Source organism: Lynx rufus, unplaced genomic scaffold (genome assembly GCF_022079265.1).
Source record: "Lynx rufus isolate CCGP_SWC_20201006 ecotype Redwood Valley unplaced genomic scaffold, mLynRuf1.p SCAF_5, whole genome shotgun sequence".
Lineage (NCBI taxonomy): Eukaryota > Metazoa > Chordata > Mammalia > Carnivora > Felidae > Lynx > Lynx rufus.
The window spans coordinates 10,558,514-10,573,113 of NW_025814867.1; the positions used below are offsets into that span (position 1 = coordinate 10,558,514).

The 14,600-nt window shown below is 41.3% G+C and overlaps 1 protein-coding gene across 1 annotated transcript; it reads right to left on the minus strand.

The window, feature by feature from the left end:
• Nucleotides 1–1,702: 1,702 nt before the first annotated feature.
• On the minus strand, nt 1,703–14,398 carry LOC124526583 (NADH dehydrogenase [ubiquinone] 1 beta subcomplex subunit 1-like). Its single transcript, XM_047099624.1, has 2 exons — nt 14,306–14,398; nt 1,703–1,933 (listed from the first exon to the last, which is right to left on the minus strand). The coding sequence occupies exons 1-2, from the start codon at nt 14,396–14,398 to the stop codon at nt 1,703–1,705; spliced, it is 324 nt and encodes a 107-aa protein (XP_046955580.1).
• Nucleotides 14,399–14,600: the final 202 nt, after the last annotated feature.

The following is a 14,600-nucleotide window of genomic DNA, read 5'->3' on the forward strand; positions in this document are numbered from 1 at the left end:
CTGAATATAGAAAAGCTGAAGACAACAGGCTCTTACAATCTCTCAGTTTCATCCTTGCAACAGTGAGAAACAGCACCATTTACGGAGGGCCTAAATGTGCCAGACATTCTGCTAGGCCATCATACATACTGTGTCACAAAATCTCTGGGACCACTCAGAAGGCAGATATTACCTCCACTCTCTGTTTTACAAAAGAGGAAACTGGGTTTTGAGGTAACTGACTTGCCCGTGACCACAGTAGGTGTAAAGCAAAGATTACATCGGAGCCTTGTCTGTTCCAAAAGCCCAGGATCTTTGCTACAAGGAAATACCTGGAAAAACCAGGAATTGGCTGCCCCTCCAGGCTGCCCGAAGATTTCCATAGCCAGTCCTTCCCTTCCTCATTACTTAGTAGCATTTCCTTGCTAAGTGTGGTCCCCAGATCAGCATATCAGCCTCAGTATCTTCTGGAAGCATCCTGGATATGCAGAAACTCGGGTGCCACTCCAGACCTACTAAAGCCGAATCCACCCTCTAAAGTTGGAGCACTGATCGCCTTCCTCGCTGGCCCTTTAATAACAGACTAATGATTCTGTGGCAGAGAGGAACCCTGAGAAACAGTTTCTGTGCCCTTCATCAAACCTTTGACTTTTAAAGTGTGTTCCTTCTACTGAAAAGGGGGGGGGGGGGGATGTCACTTCTACTGACCCCTTGCCAGAACAGAAATCTCCGTGAAACAAGCAGGGAAAAGAAGCAAGGGAAGCATTTCAACAGATTCTGCAGGTAAGGCTGTGGGCAGCTGCATTCGGCACCTGGGTAATACAAGGTAATGCTAAATATTAACACCTAAGAAGATTAGTGGAGCTTGCAGGAGGAGAGTCTCACTGGGTTAAAGGTCATTTGCTCACAAATCTCCTCAGTTCAAGGGAACCTCAAACAGTACTTGTAGTGGGGGACTCACAGTTAAAGTGACCCCCTGTGGGGTATGAGTTCTGCATGGTGGTAACCAGTTATGGGAACTAGGCCTAAAGGCTCTTGTCTTGTATAGGGGAGAGTGGATGACCATGCCCTTTGAGAGAAGAAGGGATTACTAGGCAGAGGAAATTAGTAAAAGAGACAGAGTAAATATGAAATAGAGTGAAGAGGCCAATAAATGAAAAGTAACTCAAGATGGAAGAGAGAGAAGAAACTCTTCACTCTCAGAACCATACAATAATATCTATTTTTTCACTGAGATCTCTTTTATTTTATTTTATTTTATTTTATTTTATTTTATTTTGAGATTTAAATAACATTGGCTCCAACTTCTGGATTCTTGGAGAACTAAAGCCCTCCCCAAGGTGTCTTCAGATTACCAGGAGCTCATTTTCTCATGGGTCCATCAAGTTTGCAGTTTGCACATCCTGTTTTCAAAAATAATGAATGGGTTTTTATTTCTCTCCTAATTTTTATTTTATTTTTTTTAATGTTTAATTTTACTCTTTATTCTTGAAAGAGAGAGAGAGCACAAGCGAGGGAAGGACAGAGAGAGAGAGGGAGACACAGAATCCAAAGCAGGCTTCAGGCTCCGAGCCGTCAGCACAGAGCCCGACGCAGGGCTCAAACGCACGAACCGTGAGATCGTGACCTGAGCCAAAGTCAGATACTTAACCGACTGAGCCACCCAGGCGCCCCTCTCTCCTAATTTTTAAAATGTGAACATTCTATAATTCAGTCATAGCCTTTACTTCCAGGTGACTTCTTCACTGGGTCTCAATTCCCTCTTAAACAGCAAACTCTTATTCCAGAAGGCAGTTAGCTTTTCTTCATACTTTCTGTCTAGATAACATCCAAGGACAAATCCCATTGGCACAAGTATATGTACCCAGTGGCCACAAGCAATGTGAGTGACGTTCGTCATGAGTGCTGCAGCCTTGGTGCCAAAAACGACCCCACGGCCAGTCTGCACATCTTTCTACCGCTCAAGTCCCTTCTATGAAACACCATGCAGTGACGGCATCTAGCACAATACTTAATTATGTTATTCGGTGCACAAAGTGATTCTGCCTGGGTGGAATTATATGCTAATTCTTTTATAGATGCGGAAAGATATGATGGCTCTAAGAGGTTAAGAAATTAGGCCAAGGACCATAGCAATATTTTTCTAGATATGTCTCCTCAGGCAAGGGATACAAAGACAAAATAAACTGGCATTAACAAACGCCAACAGACACATGAAAAGCCGCTCAATATCACTCATCATCAAAGAAATACAAATCAAAACCACATGAGGTATCACCTTACACCTGTCAGAGAAGCTAGGATCGAAAAGACAAGAAATAACAAGGGTTGGTAAGGAATGGAGAGAAAGAAATCCTCATGCACTGTGGTAGGAATATAATTTGCTGCAGTCACTGTGGAAGACAGTATGGAGGTTCCTCAAAAAATTAAAAAACAGAAATACCGTATGATCCACTAATTCCATTACTGAGTCTTTTACCCAAAGAAAACAAAAGCACTAATTCAAAAAGATGTATACACCCCTATGTTTACTGAGGTATTATTTACAATCGCCAAGACATGGAAGCAGCCCAAGTGTCCACTGTCCACCCACAGATGAATGAATGGGTAAAGGAGACGTGGTACACACACACACACACACACACACACACACACACAGGAATATTAAAAAGAATGAAATCTTGCCATTTGTGACAACATGGATGGACCTAAGTGAAATAAGTCAGAGAAAGACAAATACCATACGATTTCACTTATATATAAAATCTGAAAGACAAAGCAAATGAACAAACAAAGCAGAAACAGACCCATAAATAGAGAAAACAAACTGGTGGTTGCCAGAGCGGAGACAGGTGGGAAGATGGGCAAAAAGGGGTGAGGGGAATGGGAGGTACAGGCTTCCAGTTATAAAATGAACAAGTCAAGGGGTGCCTGGGTGGCTCCGTTGGTTGAGTGTCCGACTTCGCCTCAGGCCATGATCTCACGGTTCATGAGTTAGAACCCTGTGTCAGGCTCTGTGCTGACAGCTTAGAGCCTGGAGCCTGCTTCAGATTCTGTGTCTCCCTCTCTCTCTGCTCCTTCCCTGCTCGCACTCTGTCTCTCTTTCTTAAAACAAATAAACATTAAAAACAATTTTTTTTAAGATTAAGTCAAGAGGGGCGCCTGGGTGGCGCAGTCGGTTAAGCGTCCGACTTCAGCCAGGTCACGATCTCGCGGTCTGTGAGTTCGAGCCCCGCGTCGGGCTCTGGGCTGATGGCTCAGAGCCTGGAGCCTGTTTCCGATTCTGTGTCTCCCTCTCTCTCTGCCCCTCGCCCGTTCATGCTCTGTCTCTCTCTGTCCCAAAAATAAATAAAAACGTTGAAAAAAAAAATTAAAAAAAAAAAAAAGATTAAGTCAAGAGGATGAAATAGGGAATATAGTATATTGTAAGTATTGTGTATATTGTGTATTGTATAGTATATTGTATAGTGTATATTGTATAGAATATTGTAATATCCTATACTGTGGTATATTCTATATTGTGTAATAGTCTATATTGTGGTATAGTGTGGTATGGTAGCTACACTTGTGTGAGCATAGTATAACATATAGAGTTCTCAAACCACTATACTGGATACCTGAAACTACTGTACTAATGTGTTTTAACTATACTTCAAAAAAATAAGTATATAATAAACAAAATGTTATGTGGTCAATTTTGAGAATTGTACTTGCTCATATTAAGCTCCTTTGGAAGACCTGCTTATCGATTCAACTGCCTATAGATCAAATATTGATCTGTTTCCTGGATTCTGAAGATGGATGGTACAGGCCTGCATTGTTTGGGTTTACAATAGTTAACCTAAAAGCTTTTCTAAAGGTAGCCTTAGAAATTATTGAGTGGTAAATATCAAGAGCCCTTTAACCATGGAAATGTTTTCATACCTGCTATCACGTGTGAGTGTGTTTGTGTGTACATCATTTGATATTTGTTACAATGCCTCTATATTTCAAAATCCAAGAGAGGGGCTAATGCTAAAAGAAGTATAGTGGTAAAATAGAAAAAAATGCATAATAATGATGTTGGTTTTATTTCTGTATGTATATTAATGTGATGAGTCCTAGGAGAGGGGAGGAGGGGAAACTTGTCTTCTATGTCAACTTGAAGCAACTGGACTTGGTTTATTTTATAATTTATAATAAAGAGTAATGCTCATTTGCCTTTACACTTAATGTTTACATTTAATAAATGTTTTCCACTCCAAAATAAAAAAAAAGAAAGAAAGAGGGGGCACCTGGGTGGCTTAGTCAGTTAAGCCTCTGACTTCAGCTCAGGTCATGATCTTGCACTCTGTGAGTTCGAGCCCCATGTCGGGCTCTGTGCTGACAGCTCAGAGCCTGGAGTCTGCTTCAGATTCTGTGTCTCCTTCTCTCTCTGCCCCTCTGCCTCTTGTTCTCTCTCTCTCTCTCTCTCAAAAATAAATAAACCTTAAAAAAATTTTTTTAAAAAGAAAGAAAGAAAGAAAGAAAAAGAAAGAAAGAAAGAAAGAAAGAAAGAAAGAAAAAGAAAAAAAGAAAGAAAGAAAGAAAGAAAGAAAGAAAGAAAGAAAGAAAGAAAGAAAGAAAGAAAGAAATCAGGCCAAGGAAATACAGTTAGCAAGTCAAGGAGGCAGGATTTGAAATCCATCTGACTCAGTGGTAATCTGTTACATTGGTGGCCCCCGTGACCCATGCCTCCTGGTGGAGGCATCTGGACCCACGGAGGAATGTGGACTGGGCCTGTGGCTTGCTTTAGGCAACAGAATGCAGGTAGAGTTTTAGGCCCAAGTTCCTGGGAGCCCGGAGCTGCCTTGCAAGAAGGATGGCTACGCCCCTGGCGAGACCATGTGGGGAGGGAAAAGCTCTGAGACCACATGGAGAAGCCAGGTCCCCAGCGGCCAAGTTAAGCTGAAGCCCCAGGCATACAATCACAATTAAACCGTTCCCATCAACGCCCACCTGCCTTGCCGGGGATCCCAGCTGAGGCATCAGACATGATGGACATTACGCCTCGGCTGACGTCATGTGGAGCAGAGATGACAGGGCTTTGCCTTGTCCAAATTCCTGACCAGCAGAATTGTGCAAAATGATAAAAATGGTTATTTTAAGTCGCTAAGTTTTTGATTAGCTTGTTATGTAGCAATAGCTAATCAAGACACAACTCTGTCCTGTGGTTGAGGAGACAGAGATGAACTCATGAAGTCCTTGAACAACACAGAAAAATGGGCAGGGAAAGAGCAGGTAAAATGCAGTTGTCTGGGCTGGAGAGGAAAAAAAGACAAAGGGTATAATTATGCAGACTTCTAAGTAAGGGAAACAAGAAGTAACAGAATCTTTAGGTCACATACCTTTGCCAGGCAGCATTTCTGCCCAGAGCAATTCTCACAATAGTTAATGCAAGGAAAATAAAAAGGCAAGATTCAGAACTGTCTATTTGCAACAAGAAGGTAATAGACCAAAATGTTCACAGCAGCTTTGTCTGGGAGATGATACCACAAAAAAAGCCTTGATAAGTTAGTTTTTTGCTCTCTTCCAGTTCTTCAATATTGTCTACAATGATAGTTCTTATTTTTTTCAAAATTTTCATGTCAGAGATTAAAAAAAAGTACATGGGTTTAAAAAATCTCCCCAACAAGTGCCTCAGAAAAGCACTAACCATCCATCCCCCATTTCCTCTCCCTATCTTGTACCCCAAAGGCAACCCCTTTAACTATTTCTATTTTTAGTACTTTGAGTGGTTAGGTCCACATCCTTAAATAATGTGCCTATACTTCTGTTACTTGGTTTATTAACCTGAGGCATCCATTGGTTCCCTGCTGCAAAAGTCTTACCATTTCATTCAACAAATATGTTAAACACCTACTATGTGCTGGCACCATTCAAGTACCAGTGACAGGGAAGAGAATAATAAAGAGAGGGTTCCTGTCCTTTTATGGCACATATTCTAGTAAAGGGAGATGGCTGATCAAAAGCAAAGAAATAATATCCAGTAATAAAAAGTACTATGGAGAAAACCACATAAGGCAGAATGGTTGAGTATATTTTCCAAAAACTGGCCACAACAATGTTTTCCATCCCACATGCTCATCTAGACTTAACACTCACTTATCAAGAAGTAGTATATAGTTTCCTTACCTTCAAATTTGGCTGGATTAGTGACTTGCTTGTAATCAGTAGAAAATAGTAAAAGCAGTGCTGTGTGATTTCCAAGTCTAGGTCATAAAAAGTGATAAAGTTTCCTCAGTTTGCTGGAATACTCTTGAAACTTTCAGCTGCCATAGAAGGAATCCAGCTACCCTGAAAGTGACATGCTGTGAGGAAGCTCAAACCAGCACACAAAACAAAACCACATGGAGAGACCCTGAAACTGTAAGAAGAGAGAGATGCCCAGCCAGCTCCCAAGTGTTCCAGCCCCTCGCCTATCCCCCTTCACCTTTATCTGACAGCTGAGTCTTGAATGGTGAAAGAACCAGCCTTGCAAAGGTCAGGAGGCAAAACAGTACATGTAGAGGAACAGCAAGTAAAAAAAGACCTGAGTTAAGAATGAAAGTCACTGCGGGCACCTGGCTCAGTCAGTGGCAAATGCAACTCCTGATCTTGCAGTCATGGGTTCAAGCCCCTCCTGATCTTGCAGTCATGAGTTCAAGCCCCACGTTGGGCATAGAGCTTACTTTAAAAAAAAAGTAATAAAAAGAATGAGAGCTATTGGTTAGAATCAAAAAGACAAGAAATAACAAGTGTTGGTAAAGATGAGAAGAAGAATCCTCATGCAATACTGGAGAGAATGCAAACTGGGGCAGCCACTGTGGAAAACAGTATGGCAATTCCTCAAAAAATTAAAAATAGAATTAACATATGATCCAGTAATTCCACTCCTGGGTATTTACCCAAAGAAAACAAAAATACTAATTCGATAGGTACATGCACCCCTATGTTTACAGCTGCATTATCTACAATAGCCAAACTATGAAAAGAGCCTAAGTGTCCATCCAGTGATGAATGGATAAAGAAGATGTGGTGTGTGTGTGTGTGTGTGTGTGTGTGTGTGTGTGTGTATTCCATTAATAGTAGTGGAATAGTACTCAGCCATAAAAAAGGAATGAAACCTTGCCATTTGCAATGACACGGATGGAGCTAGAGAGTATAATGCTAAGTGAAATAAATCAGTCAGAAAAAGACAAATGCCAGATGATTTCACTCATATGTGGAACTTAAGAAACAAAACAAACAAACAAAGAAAAAAGAGACCAAAAGAAACCACTATTAACTACAGAGAAAAAACTGATGGTTGCCAGAGGGGAAGGTAGGGTGGAGGGGATTGCTTAAATAGGTGAAGGGGGGGGGGCTGCGTGGCTCAGTCGGTTAAGCGTCCGACTTTGGCTCAGGTCATGATCTTCCAGTTCATGAGTTCAAGCCCCAAATCGGGCTCTCTGCTGTCAGCATGGAGCCCACTTTGGATCCTCTGTCTCCCTCTCTCTCTCTGCCCCTCTCCTGCTCATTCCCTCTCTCTCTCTCTCTCTCAAAAATAAAATAAGCATTAAAAAATAATAAAATAAATAGGTCAAGGGGATTAAGAGTAAATTTACTGTGATGAGCATTGAGTAATGTATAGAATTATTGAATTATTATATTGTACACCTGAAACTAATATAACACTATTTGAAGTATACTTCAAAAAAGAAAAACAAGGAATGAGATCCACACCAAAAGACAAATAGAAGAATTTTCACAGCAACTTTTTCACAATGGCCAAACTAGAAACTAAACAGGATATACTCTGGTATAATCATACAATGGAATACCACACTGCAATAAAAAGAATAAACTGATGCATGTCGCAACATAAATGAATCTCATATTGAATAGAGGACAAACACAAGAGTACATACTCTATGTTTTCATGTATTTGAGGTTCAAGGATAGGAAAAACAGATGAATGGTGACAGAAATCAGAAGAGAGGCTATTTCTGGGGAGTAGATTGGAAAAAAGCATGAGGGAACTTCCTGGGGGTGCTGGCAATGTTCTCTATCTCAATCTGGGTAATGACTGCAACACATATATAAAAATTCACCAACTGTTCACTTAAGATTACTGCACTTCATACACACCACTGTATTTTATATTTCAATTAAAAAAAATTCAACTTCTTATGCTAGAAGAACAGAAACAGGTAGTGTTCATTTAGTTCAGCTTTTCTACCTCTTCCTCATCACTGGTTTCCTTTGCAACTTTAAATAATATACTTAAATCTCTGGTTTCTGTTCCATCAACTTCTGCCAATGGCTCTTGCTTCTACCAAGTAAAATGAACATATTAGGGCTACTGTGCTTACTCTCCCTTCTTCTTCAGTGCCTCTTTCTCATCCCACTTGTTTTCAGCTGTCCTTTACATTCCTTAGAGCAATAAGAGTTACGTTCTGTCTGTAACCATAATGAAGTCTTCTGGGTTTTAAGTTATTCCTAAATGTTGAAATCCAAGAAACAAAGTTTACATTATTGTGATGATGTACATATCATTCCTGGTTGAGTCAAGTGGGATGGACAGAAAGACATGTCCTTGACAACAGGGCCAATGCCACGCCCTCTTTATAATTTGAAAAAGAATATTCTTAGCATCTAAGTCAAATCAATTCTCTTTTATTTCTGTATCAGTTAGCTACTGCTGCATAATAAATCACCCTTAAACTTAATCCTTTAAAAACAAAAATGATCTATTATTTCTTATGAGACTATAGGTCAGCTGAGTGGTTCTGCCCATCTGACTGGGCTTGGATGATCTCTCATGGACTCACTCCCATGGTTGTGTTTGGCTGCTGGATTAGGCTAGGACAGATTGGTCTAGAATTGCCTTGGCTTTGATGACTTAGTGTTTCTCATATCCTTCTAACAGGTGAACCCGTGTTTGTACTCATGGTGGTGGCAGGGCTTCAAGAGAGAGAGCTGAAACATGAAAGTACCTTTTCACATTTCCTTCTTGGATCATTTGCTACTGTGCTCTTAGCTAAATCAAGTCCTATGACCCAGAGCTGGGGTGTTGGTAGGGAGGCTACAGAAAGTATGGATATAGGACAGCCCTTAACTGGGCCGTTAATGCAAGTCACTAAGTCTGCTACACTTATATTATCAATGCCTCAAAATTATACCACGTTTTCCTTTGCTTCACTAGTATATTTATTTTCTAGTGTTTCTAATTGGTTCTTTTTTTGCTATTGAAAGAAGAAACATATGTTTTCTTCACTACATGACTATTATTATTGACCTTCTTATTCCTTTTTTCTATTGTTTGAAAATTTTTCCATGCTTCCTAAAAACATTCTTGTGAAAGCCCACTGAGTTTTTGATCTAATGTGAACTGATTGTGTTTAGGTTGGTTGAGCAGTTGATATGCTAGTTTCTTTTTACAGCATGCCTGGGGGATTCCACTGTGTCATATATATCACATCTTCTTTCTGCAGAAAGGATACATGAGGGGTGAAATTTCTAAGCCCTTTCATGTCAGATAATAAGTTTGATGACTTAATCTTGTTCCTTTATTGATGACCTGCTATTTCTTAACCTCCATGATGTTCTAAGTTTCACTTTAGTACCTCTAGACTTGCTTCTTTTTTAAAACACGTTATAGCAAGAACTCAGAAGTCTCTTTCAAACCAAGGACTTATATCTTTGTAGAAAACGTTGTCCATATTTCTTTAACAAATTCCTTCCAGTGGTTTCCAAATTCTCTCTTCACTGTCCTCCTATTATTTAGAGGTTAAACCTCATAGAGTAGTTTTCTATGTTTATTATCTCTCCTATTTTCCATTTCTTCGATTTTGTTCCATTTCCTAGGTGATTTCCTTTTTCCCCCTAAGTTCTCTATTGATTTTTTTATAACTGCCATTATGCTTCCAAAGATTTTTCTTGTGCTCCTAACTGTTCCCATGCCCCCCCCCACACACAGGTTCTTGTTTTATTTTTTTTTTTCAACGTTTATTTATTTTTGGGACAGAGAGAGACAGAGCATGAACGGGGGAGGCGCAGAGAGAGAGGGAGACACAGAATCGGAAGCAGGCTCCAGGCTCTGAGCCATCAGCCCAGAGCCCGACGCGGGGCTCGAACTCACGGACCGCGAGATCGTGACCTGGCTGAAGTCGGACGCTTAACCGACTGCGCCACCCAGGCGCCCCCAGGTTCTTGTTTTATAAATGTAATAGCTTCTCAAATCTCTTTGAAGTCATTTAAGGTTTTTTGTTTGTTTATTTGATCATGCTTCTTTCTGTTCTCTGATTTATCTCCATTTCCTCTGAGATTATTGTTCTTTTGACTTTGTCTTTCTTTTCCATTATTCAAATTTTTAAAATATTTTTATAGTCATTTGTTAACTGTACATACCTAAGAATAAGGGCTGGATTTTTTAAGATAGTTGATACCAATTTCCTCTGCTAGTGTATGTTTTTGTCTCTTTCTTTTGACCTCTTCCTCAGCTGAGAGTTCTGTTTAAGTGGCCAGGGCTTTATTTCTTAGCAGACTTTGCTTTAGAATGAACAATAAGGGAGAAGGTTTGAGGTTATAAGATCCAAAGATCCCAGAATGGGGAAGGCTTCATTCCTAGAGCCCTCTAGGTAGTAAACTTTCTTTAGAGAGTCTGTGGTAGATTGTTAACAGTATGGTTCCCAATGAATCACATCTCCCTCTGTCCCTGCCCCTTTAACAACGGCTTTGCAGCATCCTCATCAAAAGTTGAAGTCTATTTCTCATCTCTTAAATCTGGTCTGGCCTGTGACTTGCTTTGGCTAATGGGATGCAACAGAAGTAACATTATGCAAGTTCTGGAGCCTTGGTCTCAAGCGGCCTTGCAGCTTCCACCTTCCTGGTCTTAGAATGTTCCCACCATAATGTGAGAAGGCCTGAGCTGGATAACTGAGTGATGAGACACCATGTGGAGAGGCACTCAGATGACAGCCATAACTAAGGCCCTGGCCACCTCAGACTCTCCAGACCTAACAGAGCTGCCAAATGACTATAGCTGCATACATGACTCTAGGCAAGAGCCTGGCCAACGCATAAAATTGTGAGAAATAATTTTTTTTTTTTAATTTTCAGCCACTAAAATCTGTAGTGGTTTGTTATGCAGCCATGATGGCTGATACAGAGCTTTTAAATTTTTTTTTTTTGTTTTTGTCTGGATTGCCTGTGTTCTACATGTGTGAGGTAGATGCTAAGTGAAGATTTAATTGGCTCAATTATTCTGAAAACATAAATTCAACTAACACGTTTTCTATCCTTCTCATTCTAGCCCTCACACCAAACATCTTATAAGCCTTGGTAAATCAGAGATTGCTGGCCACCTGACCCAACAGCCATTCTTTCCTCCCTACTTAGTAACACAACTCTGATTTTAGCAATGCATCCAGCTAAGACAGTATATTTCTAAACCTTGCAGCCAGGGGCTGCCACATGAAAAAGGGTCTAAGTGGAAGAGTTCTGTAGGATTTCCAGTCTACTTAAATGGAATTAACCTGCTAGGCAGGGTCTCTTTTTGCTCTTCTATTCTTCCTTCTTTGTGTTGCCCGGAATGTGGAAGTAATGGCTGGAGCTGGAGCTGCCACTTTGGACCATGAGATGACTTTGAGGATGAAAGTTATGCACAAAGGGTAGTAGGGCTGAAGAGGAGACTGAATCTCTGATGACACAGTGGAGCTGCCCTTTCAGCTATGCACTGCCTACCTCCACAGATTTCTTTTACATGAGAGAAGAATCAGCTTCTCTCTTGTTTAAGGTACTGCTAATTACTTATGCCCCCCTCCACACACACACACCCTGCTTTATGTACTGAACCTAATCCTAACTATAATAATTTGGTTTTTGCCTGTCAGCCTGGGATCTTCCTCCACTGCATCCATCAGCCATGTGTATCTGGGGCTGCTTCTTTCTATTTTTAGAAGGTCCATTGGGCTTTAAAGTATCTTCGATGTATCACCTTAACAGGTTCAATCTTTCCTCTATCTTTCTGAGATAATAATCTTCAGAAAGTTATAATAATGGTTTTAACATCCATGTCTGATAATTCTTTTTTTTTATTTTTTTATTTTTTTATTTTTTAACGTTTATTTATTTTTGGGACAGAGAGAGACAGAGCATGAACGGGGGAGGGGCAGAGAGAGAGAGGGAGACACAGAATCGGAAACAGGCTCCAGGCTCTGAGCCATCAGCCCAGAGCCCGACGCGGGGCTCGAACTCACGGACCGCGAGATCGTGACCTGGCTGAAGTCAGACGCTTAACCGACTGCGCCACCCAGGCACCCCTTTGTCTGATAATTCTAACATCTGTATCAGTTTGTATCTACTCCACTGAGGTTTCCCTTTTTGGGATTTCCTACAATTAATTCTGAAAGGGCCCTATTATGTCTTAGGTTGGGCTCCCCTAGAAACAGACACTGACATAAGGACTTGAGTTGGGGGTGATGCCAGAACCAGGAGGGGAGTAGGAAAGTAAGGCAGGGAGGGGAAGTAAACCAGTACAGGGTGTGATAAGAGCAGGTTATTGCCATGGGCTTTTGGGACCCACTCGCACTGGTGAGATGGTATAGAACAAAAATGTCCTCTCCAGGGGCAAGGGAACAGGGATATTTAATTTTTTTAATGTTTATTTATTTTTGACAGAGAGAGACAGAGCATGAGCAGAAGATGGGCAGAGACAGAGGGAGACACAGAATCTGAAGCAGGCCCCAGGCTCTGAGCTGTCAGCACAGAGCCTGACACGGGGCTCGAACTCACAGACTGCGAGATCATGACCTGAGCCAAAGTCGGACACTCAACCGACTGAGCCACCCAGGCGCCCCTAATTTTTTTTTAATGTTTATTTATTTTTGAGAGAGAGAGAGAGAGACAGAATGTGAGTGGGCGAGGGGCCAAGAGACAGGGAGACACAGAATCTGAAGCAGGCTCCAGGCTCTGAGCTGACAGCACAAAGCCTGATGTGGGGCTCAAACCCACGAACTGCGAGATCATTACCTGAGCTGAAGTTGGATGCTTAACCGATTGAGCCACCCAGGCACCCGGGGAACAGGGTTATTTAAACACTGACTCCCATTGGTCATTGGTTGAGGGTTGCTGGCCCATCTGTCCAGATGGGCCTGAGCAAGGCTCCTTTAGCCTGTGAAAGCCCTCAGGCAAAACTTCTCAGGTGCTTGCAGTAGGAAGTGGTTGACATATCTGGGAATGGTGCGTGCTGAGGGAATATGAGCAGGACTCTGACAATGTCTGCAAAATACATTATACCTGGAACCCCAGTCTCCATTCAAAAAACAGGGAAAGAACTACCTGCCCTCTTGAAAGTGCTTTGCCTTTCCTAGTGTGAGTTTCATTGACTTGCTCTGATTCAATGGACTGTGTTCCTTCTGGTTTATTTTTATTCCTAGGCACTTCACCAAACCTGTGGCTCTTCCAAATGTAGGAAGAGATATTTTAACCTATTATGTGTAGTCAGCTGATGGGGAAGGAGGTGCTCTTTCAAGCTCCAAAGCAGCAGAAGAACATAGCCTCCCTCCTGGCTGGGCAACCAGCCGTCTAGCCGTTCCATTTTCTGTGTCATGATGTAATTTAATTTCTAAAAACAACCCAAGTCTGAAGCCTGATGGCCTGGCCAAATGGGGCAAATCTTTGCAACTCAGTTTCCTTATCTGAAAAACAACAAAGACGGCGTGGGAGGAGGTTATCTTGAGGGTTTCTGCAAGCTCAGGGACTCTGATCTGTATGCTGGCAGCTAAAGACAGTCATCTTCGTATGTCACAGATTTCCACCAGGGACTGCTGGTAGGAGGCTTCCCCTTAACCCTGTCCCCAGACTTCTGGTCTCATTCCCTTTTAACTCTGTAATCCCACACCTGAGAGTACATTCCAATGAAATACCCAGAGGTCACATGGTCAGCACAGACGGGCTTACCACAAAGTCATAGAAGAATGGCCAAATGGTTTATGGCATATCCAGGTGATGGAATACAATTCAGGTAACAGAAACATTTTGAAGAACTGTCAGTGACATACAGAATCACACAGCACATGATACACTATATGAAAAACACCAAATCATATATGTAGAAGGATCCCACTGGTTCCAATATATGACTATATTATAAAAGATAGGGATTGTATTTATATAGGTTTATCTATTTTGTTTACATATTTGTAAAAGATTGGAACATGGACTTATAGTTGATCTCTTTACATTTTCCTGTATTTTCTAAGTTTTTTACAATTACCAGAAATATGTATTACTTTTATGAACAAAAAGAAAAGCGTTTTCTCTTTTCAGAAGAATTAGAACATACTTGAGCCTTCTTATTTGTCTGCAAGAGCTCTAATATGGGCAGTGGCACTCTGCTGGGCGTCTTTAACTCACTGGACTTAATTGTCATAGTCATCGTGGGTAGTTAACATTGCTACCTGCATTGTCTACATACAGATAATGGAGTCTGATACCCTGTTCTTTCCTGTGTCTTGCAAATGCTGCTGTCTCAGTTTTCAGCTGAGTGTCAACGGCGTCATCTTCTGCCCAGACTTGTGCTGACTCTACAGGGAGAGGGTGACCTCATTTATTCTGGGTACAGTTATAGAAGGGGGTTG

Coding starts and splice junctions, on each gene's coding strand:
- LOC124526583 (XM_047099624.1), bottom strand. CDS start 14,398: ATGACTATGACAATTAAGTCCAGTGAGTTAAAGACGCCCAGCAGAGTG. Junction 1,934..14,305: donor AGACAAATAAGAAGGCTCAA/GTATGTTCTAAT, acceptor CTTGAGCGGTAG/AAAGATGTGCAGACTGGCCG.